Source organism: Sapajus apella, unplaced genomic scaffold (genome assembly GCF_009761245.1).
Source record: "Sapajus apella isolate SASKATOON/1434 unplaced genomic scaffold, GSC_monkey_1.0 scaffold6, whole genome shotgun sequence".
Classification (NCBI taxonomy): Eukaryota; Metazoa; Chordata; class Mammalia; order Primates; family Cebidae; genus Sapajus; species Sapajus apella.
Window position 1 is genome coordinate 20,482,558 of NW_022436946.1, and position 9,586 is coordinate 20,492,143.

The 9,586-nt window shown below is 41.3% G+C and overlaps 1 protein-coding gene across 4 annotated transcripts in view; it reads left to right on the top strand.

The window, feature by feature from the left end:
• The window catches only part of ARHGAP18 (Rho GTPase activating protein 18), a 193,357-nt gene that overhangs the window by 179,933 nt on the left and 3,838 nt on the right, over positions 1-9,586 (top strand). For 3 of the 4 annotated variants that reach the window (XM_032274817.1, XM_032274816.1, XM_032274818.1), the window contains one exon: positions 6,688-6,812. In XM_032274817.1, the coding sequence (XP_032130708.1) occupies positions 6,688-6,812 (125 nt within the window). Of the gene's footprint in view, positions 1-5,142; positions 5,233-6,687; positions 6,813-9,586 lie in introns of those variants that run through there. The other variant, XR_004267801.1, reaches the window with a different exon arrangement.

Sequence of the window (9,586 nt, forward strand, 5' to 3'; positions counted from 1 at the left end):
TCTCTCCCTGATATAGAATACAGGTTCTCTAGTGGTCAGGGAATGTCAGCCTAGGAAGGTTTAATGAAAACCATGTACCATTGTTGGTTTAATGGAATGCTTTTCAAGTACATTGATATTCCAGCTCTATGTGAAATGAGTCAAAATGATTACAGCTTATAGTTTGGGAAGGGTTCTTGCCGAGCCAAAGGTGACTTAGCCTCATCTCCTGATCATTGAGAGAAAGGGATGTGGGAAATGTTTTATTTCATAGGCAGACAGAATCTGTGGGAGAGTACTCATGCCGGTTTCCATCTTGGCAAAAACTAGCCTGTGTACCCCATAATACATCAATTACCTAACATTACGCATATATGTGAAAACTCCCAATTGCCCCCAGAAGCTAGTACCTTGGGACTCTTCTATTAAAACTCTTGACTATCGGAAAGATCCTAGATTCCTGTGTCAGATTTGGTGCTTTCTGTGCAAGTCCTGATACCACCCTGAACTCAATGCCTCATTTCTTAAGGAAGAATGGGCATACCCCCCAGAGCTATGGTACTTGAGCTCATTTAAAAAGCATGGGCTTATGGTCATATTATTAGAAGTCTTCTTCGTGTGATGGTCAATATTGAGTGTTAACTTGATTGGATTGAAAGACGTAAAGTATTGTTCCTGGGCATGTTTGTGAGGGGATTGCCAAAGGAGATTAATATTTGGGTCAGTGGACTGGGAAAGGCAGACCCACCCTCTATCTTGGTGGTCACTATCTAATCAGCTGCCATAATGGCTAGAATAAAAGCAGGCAGAAGAAAGTGGAAAGAGCAGACTTGCTGAGTCTTCTGGCTTTTTGTGTTTCTCCTGTGCTAGATGCTTCCTGCTCTTGAATATTGGACTCCAAGTTCTTCAATGTTTGGACTCTTAGATTTATACCAGTGGTTTGCCAGGTACTCTCTGGCTTTCTGCCACAGACTGAAGGCTACACTGTCAGCTTCCCTACATTTGAGGTTTTGGTACTTGGACTGGCTTCCTTGGTCCTCAGCTTGCAGATCCTATTGTGGGATTTCACTTTGGGATTGTGTAAGTCAGTACTCCTTAATAAACTCCCCGTCATATATACATCTATGCTATTGGTTCTGTCCCTTTAGAGAACCCTGACTAATACAGATGTTGGTACTGGTAGAGTGGAGTAGTGCTATAAAGATACCTGAAAATGTGGAAGTGAGTTTGTAACTGGGTAACAGGCAGAGGTCAGAACAGTTTGGAGGGCTCAGAAGAAGACAAGACAATGTGAAAGAGTTTGGAACTTCCTAGAGACTTAGAGGGTTCAGAAGACAGGAAGATGTGGGAAAGTTTGGAACTTCTTAGAGATTTGTTGAATGGCTTTGACCAAAATGCTGATAGTGATATGGACAATGAAGTCCAGGCTGAGGTGGTCACAGATGGAGATGAGGAACTTGTTGGCAACCAGAATAAGGGTGATTCTTGCTATGCTTTAGCAAAGAAACTGGTGGCAGTTTGCCCCGGCCCTGGGGATCTGTGGAACTTTGAACTTGAGAGAGATGATTTAGGGTATCTGGTGGAAGAAATTTCTAAGCGGCAAAGCATTCAAGGGGAAGCAGAGCATAAAAGTTTAGAAAATTTGCAGCCTGACAGTGCTATAGTAAAGAAGAACTCATTTTCTTGGGAGGAGTTCAATCCCACTGCAGAAATTTGGAGAAGGAATGAGGAGCCAAATGTTAATCACCAAGACAGTGGGAAAAATGTCTCTAAGGCATGTCAGAGATCTTCAAGGCAGTCCTTCCCATCACAGTCCTGGAGGCCTGGGAGGGAAAACTGGTTTCCTGGCCCAGGCCCAGGGCCCCCCTGCTCTACACAGCCTTGGGGACATGGAGCCCTGCATCCCAGCTGCTTCAGCTCTAGCCATGGCTAAAGGGGGCCAAGGTACAGCTTAGGCCATAACTTCAGAAGGTGCAAGCCCCAAGCCTTGGGAGCTTACATGTGGTGTTGAGTCTGTGGGTACCCAGAAGTCAAGAATTCACATTTGGGAACCTCCACCTAGATTTCAGAGGATGTATGGAAATGCCTGGACGTCCAGGCAAAAGTTTGCTGCAGGGGCAGAACCCTCGTGGAGAACTGCTGCCAAGGCAGTGCAGAAGGGAGATGTTGGGTTGGAGTCCCTACGGGGACACTGCCTAGTGGAGCTATGAGAAGAGGGCCATTGTCCTTCAGACCCTAGAGTGGTAGATCCACTGACACCTGGCACTGTGTGCCTGGAAAGGCTGCAGACAGTCAACACCAGCCTGTGGAAGCAGCCAGGAGGGGGACTGTACCCTGCAAAGCCACAGGTACAGAGCTACCCAAGGCTGTGGGAGCCCACCTCTTGTATCAGCATGACCTGGTTGTGAGACATGGAGTCAAAGAAGATCATTTTAGAACTTTAAGATTTGGTTAGGCCAGGCGCAGTGGCTCATGTCTGTAATCCCAGCACTCTGGGAGGCTGAGGCAGGTGGATCCCTTGAGGTCAGGAGTTTGAGACCAGTGGCCAACATGGTGAAACCCCTTCTCTACTAAAAGTATAAAAATTAGCTGGACATGGTGGCATTGACCTGTAATCCCAGCTACTTGGGAGCCTGAGGCAGGAGAATCGCTTAAACCCAGGAGGTGGAGGCTGTAGTGAGCTGAGATCGTACTGCTACACTGCAGCCTGGGTGACAAAGTGAGACTCCATTGCAAAAAAGAAAAAAAAGATGACTTCTCTGTTGGGTTTCGGACTTGCATGGGGCCTGTAGCCACCCCCCGTTTTGGCAAATTTCTCCCATTTGGGATGGCAGCATTTGCCCAATGCCTGTACCCCCATTGTTTCTGGGAAGTAACTAACTTGCTTTGATTTTGCAGGCTCATAGGCTGGAGAGACTTGCCTTGTCTCAGATGAGGCCTTGGTCTTGGACTTTTGGGTAAATGTTGGAATGAGTTAAGACTTTGGGGGACTGTTGGAAAGGCATGATTGTATTTTTGGAATGTGAGGACATGAGATTTGGGAGGAGCTGGGGATGGAATGATATGGTTTGGCTGGGTCCCCACCCAAATCTCATCTTGAATTGTAGTTCCCATAATCCCCATGTGTTGTGGGAGGCACCTGTCGGGGAGTAATTGAATCATGAGGGTGGCAACCCCCATGCTGCTGTTGTTGTGATAGTGAGTTCTCATGAGATCCGATGGTTTTATAAGGAACTTCCCCCCTTTGCTTGACATTTCTCTCTCCTGCCGCCCTGTGAAGATATGCCTTCTGCCATGACCATAAGTTTCCTGAGGCCTCCCTAGCCATACAGAACTGTGAATCAATTAGACCTCTTCTTTATAAATTACCCAGTCTTGGATATTTCTTCATAGCAGCATGAGAAGAGACTAATACATTTAGCTCTTCCTGAGATGTGTTGGAGGGGAAAATAGACTACATCCTCAAGCAGGTGCATGCTAATGTTGGCAACTCTGGCTTTCCTCTTTGGCTCTCTACAGAAGTAAGTGACTGAATTATCTCTTGTAGCATACTTAATTCCTTTTCTCTGCTTCCCTTCCCTTCCTGTTTTTTCTTGGTAGTGGAGGGAATACCATGTGGTAGATAGAGTCACCTTAACTTGTTTCTTTTAGACAGTGTTTCTAAGATTTTTTTTTTTCCATTAAGGAAATAAATACCCCTTGGCATGCTTTCTTTTATACTAGAGAAATTTTACTTTGTTTATGTTATCATTGTTAGTAAAAATAAGTTTTTTTGAATGATTCATTTAATCAATAAATATTGATGGGTGGCTACAGATATGAGTCAGATACATGGCATACAACCAAAATACAGGTGTCATATAGTAGGGCCCTTATAAAGGAGAGTCAATGGAATGAAGAGGCTTTTTTTTTTTTTTTTTTTGACCCTGTGGAGCATGGAAGTTTCCATGGATGTTGAGGTGTTTGAGCTGAGCCTTGAAAAATGGTTAGCAGAGAGATATGTGGGAGGGGGAGTAGAACATACACAAAGATAGGAAAGCTTGGAGTGCTGATGGACCTTTTTAAAAAAAATCCAAACAGTAGAAGATGGTACAAGAAAAAAGTGGGGAAAAGGGCAAGGAGCTAAGATTGCCATATCCCTGAACTCTATGGGAATATATTTTCTGAATCTTTTTTGTTTTGCAACTCATTTGTTGTGGACTCTCTCTATATAAAAACTTAATCCAATCATCTTCACTTTAAGTGTCAGTGTAGGTTTGGCTGCCTTTTTGATATTCTAGGGCTGGGTAAGAGGAGATTGTGGGAACAATTTCTGTGCCTGATACTTCTGTAAAACAGAACCTGTATATGTGTGACACTGTGATTTAACCAGGATCACCTAGCTTTTAAACTCAATATAAAGCACATGGCTATCTGAAAACCCTAGCCTGTCATTCAGCTACCTCTACAAAACAATAGTAATAATAGTAATGATAAACTTACAGACTCCAGAATACCAATATTGTTGTGCTTACCGAGTAGACAAGGTGGATTGGGGTTTTGTGAGTACAGTCTCAATGCTTCAGATGTTGCTGTTACAATTTTCAGTCTAATGTTCAAGGTATCTATGCCATTTATTATTTTCTACCTCCTATGAGGCGACAGATAAGTCAAGCCATGCTAACAGGTTAAATGGCCATAGTGGAAAATAACCTAGAGTTTAAACCCAAGGGAGAAGTTCATGGAGTCCCCAAGTTGTATGTTACACCATTGATTTAATATCTGTTTTATACCACCTGAAATGCCCCATCCATTGCAAGAAGCAGCACATTTTCCAAAGTGTTACAAATGAAAATAAAGCCTGTCACAGAATCAAGGACAAAGGGGAATTATTGTATCCTAGGGATGAGATCAAGGTCATAGACTAGACTAAAATATCAAGAAGTCAAAAAACCAAGCCAAGGATTTAGGCTGGACAGAAAGATGAAGCAGGAATTGAGGTGTTTGGGTACAGGTGGGAATTGGGGGCTTGGAATTGGAAGGTTGGAATTAGGTTGTCCTTCAGGGATTGAATTGAGCATAATACACCCTGCAAGACAAGTTAGATGAGGATGCTATGACCAAGGTTCATCCAGCAAAATCATGAGTGTGAGGTCCTGAAAAGCTTTGTCTATCTTTGTTCAGGTTTGGAGTAGTGTCTCTGTGGCCCTTCACTGATTGGTCAGAGGAAGGAAGCAGGTGGGGCACCACCCACTCTGCAGCAGGATTTCTGAGGTTGGTGGTCAGGTCCTTTGTGATACTTTTGCAGGTCTAGCTGTTGTTTGCAGTCCATGGCCTTACACAATTTCAGGCTCACTGTACAGTCTTATATAGCGTTGCTTCGTTCCCTTGTTATTCCAACACTAAATCTCTGATATTACTGAGGAACAATATTAAATCTTTTAGGGCACCTACATTTTTATAGAGCCTGATTCTAAAGGTATATTATTTTTGTTGAACTTAGAAATAAATTAATGGCATCTGTTGTATATCTCTGCTTAATGTTTATTTATGTTATTTATTTATTTATTTATTTTTGAGTTGGAGTCTCACTCTGTCTCCCAGGCTGGAGTGTGGTGGCACGGTTTCAGCTCACTGCAGCCTTCACCTCCAGTGTTTAAGCAATTCTTCTAACTAAGCCTCCTTAGTAGCTGGGATTACAGATGGGCGCAACCACACCCAGCTGATTTTTGTATGTTTAGTAGATAAAATGTTGGCCAGGCTAGCCTCAAACTCCTGAGATGTTTATTTCTTAAAAAACAAGACCATGTAAATTAAAAAAAAAAAGACATGATACCATGGGCACAAAATAATATTATGCAAAAAATGACTTGTGTTTTATTTATTATTAGGTAAGTAAACCTAGCACGATATCTGGTACTCAGTAGATGCTCAATATATTTTGGTTCAATTGAACAGGGTATTTGTATTATTTAAAGCATTATCTTTTAAACATGATTTTTGTGTGTGCTGTTTGTCCTAAGTCACAATGGTTAGAAATAATAGTATTTATTTTAGCAAAACCATTTAGGAATTAAGCCTAATATTTCTAATGCTATAGCTGACATTTTGGTATTACAAACCTCATAAACTTTCACTGGTATCCTCGAATCCATAAAATGTTTTTCTCATCCATGGGCAAAATATTTAGAAGTGGTCATTGTAAGTTCAAAGTGTATAGCTAAAAATATGAGCTCACTAACCAAATGGGGAACAGACATAATATAAATCAATAAGTGTGTTTCTTTTTTATAAAACATTCGGAGACAAAAATTTTTTGTGAAATTTTGCGAATGTCCAGGAAGAGTTTTAAAATGCACATACTGCAATAGCACACCGAGTGACTTCTTTCTGATTCAATTTCATAAATTGCTACATGAAAAAGTACCCTCTAGTAGATAATACTCAGAAATCAGCACTTAATATGGCAGTAATGGTTATTGCTGTCATTCTTTACATCTTTAAAAATAATTAAGCATTACTGCACAGGCATTATAAAGTTCCCCTATCACCATTAAGAGGATATTTGAGGTTTGATGTAATTTAGCAAATTACATTATACAGTAGTTAAGGTTTTTATGTAGTGAAGTAAAATGCATAGGAGTTAAGCACACTTACTATATAATGCATTGTAGAGTTACACGTTCCAGCTGCTGCCAGCTTTGTTCCAGTGTCATTATTGCTTTGCAGGCTGACGTTCCTCAGGGAGTGATTCGAGTACAAGCTCCCCATCTTTCGAAAGTTTCCATGGCAATACAGCTAACTGAAGAACTAAGAGCCAGTGATGTACTTGCCAGGTTTCTGAGCCAAGAAAGGTAGAGGCCTGTTTTGTGTTAATTATTCCATGCCATAACTCACTTGCTCTCTCTCTGCCCTTCGCTGCTGCTTTTTTTTTTAATTGTGGGGTAGTATGAAATGCTTAAAAATATTGTCTTCCCAGCAGAAGAGAACAGCAGACTTAGCCATTAGACTGTTGGAATGAGTTTAGTTCATTTGATGTGGTTTGTGTTCAGATGGAGCCTAATGCAAGCAGGATTGCTGAGCATTCCTTCACCGGGCCTAAGATGGGATTGCCAAGTGAGACCCCTCAATATTCTTTCCAGGATCTGTTGATTGGAGGCTCATTACTGTTTGTAGACTGTAAGGAAAATTGCTAATTAGGATGCAGTGGCATTTTAAAATAAAGACACAACTTTTTCTATAAAATATAATGAATTTTTAAATGCTCAAATTTAAAAGCAAAAATATATAAAGAATTAAAAGAGGACAGCCAGGCCTTTGAGTGCTGAAGTCTCAGGGGGAGAACATACCTTCCTCATTAGGGACAACAGGCCCTTCATCTATATTTTGGGGTTGACGGGGCAGGGAGGGTTGTCCGAAAGCTGGTAGCATCCCTCTCACTATATTAGAGTATGCCCCTTCCAAAACACTTTGCAGTGTCTTCTCTTAAATTTTAGAGATTCTAACAAGTATAATTGAATTTTCAGGTTTTGCCCTTTGAATTCTTTCTTTTAGCTAAAGTCATGTTTTTATGCCTCCTCTATAGACCTCATTTTCATTTATTGAAAGAAACTAAATGTTTAAAAACAGAGGGGCAGTGGCCGGGTGAGATGGCTTACGCCTGTAATCCAGTACTTTGGGAGGCCAAGGAGGGCAGATCACCTGAGGTCAGAAGTTTGAGACCTGACCAACATGGAGAAACCCTGTTTCCACTAAAGAAACAAAAAATTGGCCAGGTGTGGTGGCGCATGCCTATAATCCCAGCTACTTGGGAGGCTGAAGCAGGAGAATCGCTTGAACCTGGGTGGTGGAGGTCGCGGTGAGCCCAGATCGCACCATTGCACTCTCGCCCCAGCATCAAGAGCAAAACACCATCTCAAAAAAAAAAAAAAAAAACAAACAAAAAAAAAAAAACAGAGGGACATCCAGGTCATTGTCATTTTAGTTTATGAATACTCTGTCTTGGTCTTAATCTCCTCATTCTAACATTTGGGGGCTTCAGTCAAGCTTTCTGCCAAAGCCTCTCCAATTTTAATATATGGTACTAGAAATATTTAATATGTTTCTGTTTTAGCACAGGGCCTTAAACAGAACAAAAACATATTAAATACTTTTAGTACCATAATTGGAAGGGGAGATATAAACATACATTTTAAAGTACCTTCCCTCAGTGTTTATAAGTTGGGAGAAAGGATGAATCTGTGCAGCTAACAGATGGTGATGAAATGAGAGAGAGGCTCATTGGTAATATCCAGGCTTCAATAAACCAGAGTAAACTTCCCTCAGAACAGCACTCTGAAGTACGTGCTATTGTTACGTCTGTTTCACGGGTAAGAAAATGGAGATTTGCAAGGTCACACATTTTTCACAGGTGGTAGAGCTGGAATTCTAAGTCTGTGGTCTCACTCCAAAGGCAGTCCCTTAACCGTTCTCCACACTGGCTGGAGGATCTCAGAGCATCATAGATCTGGCAAGCACTAGTGTACAGTCTGAGAGTGACGGGTTTGGCGGGGATTATGTCCTGGGGGCAGTTGGAAGATCTCAGATGTCTCTGTCCCCTGCAGTGTCTCACAGTTTCTGCAAAGTCTGTCCACTTCCTCTCTGCTTCCTACTTTGACTTAGTAGATACCAGCCTTTGCCATTCTTCCTACCAGTCATGCTCTCATTCTTTAATGATGAATTTGTTGATTAACCTCACACAAAAGTCTGTGTATACTAGGAAATCTAGTTCCTGTTTCTTTAAAATGGAACACAGATACTTGAGAATCAATCTGAGAGCAATATCTAACTAGATTTTTTTCTTTAAATCAAGTCTCCTGAAACATTCAATTTGGCTTTCACAGAAACAGGGACCTTCTTTAGACCCATGGTTGATTGTGTATGTACTAGATTAAAAACAAAAATAATAATTATTAAATTATTTAATTTAAAAGATAAACCTACACCCTGGTTGGAAAAAAAGTGGATCAGATGCAGCGTAGCAGGTGGAACCTAGCGTGAGGGCCCAGACAGCCCTGAGTGTCCAGTTCCAGACCCACAGGGCAAGGAGAGAAAGGAGGAGAACCAGATGATCTGTTCCATGGGTGGTGAGGAGCGCTGCTGTCATACCATGTCCTTCCTCATGGCTTGAATACAAGCCAGACCTGATCTTCTCTTCCCTGTTCCAGAGAGTGTGTCTTCAGGCCCTTATCTCATTGGTCCACTAACCTTGCCATGCTTCAGGATCCACTCTAGATAATTTAAAAAGCAATTAGTTGGGCTTCATCCTAGACAAGTTACATCTGAGTTTCTAGAGCTCTCAATGTGAATTTTTAGCAGGTTTCTCAGGTTTCTTTTGCAGAAAGATTTGAAAGCCACTGAATTTTACCAATTTTTAAGTTTGAACCTAATGCTCTTGAACAGTTTATTCTTTGAAGAGTGTAAATCTTTAAACATGACCTGCTTGGTAAAAGTTCAGTCTTTGTAATGACATAATTTACTTCCACTCTGAGGGCCTATGCCACCCTCATTTGCACAGCCAACAGAGGAGCATGCTTATTCTTTTTTTTTTTTTTTTTTTTTTTTTTTTTTTTTTTTTTTTTTTTTTTTC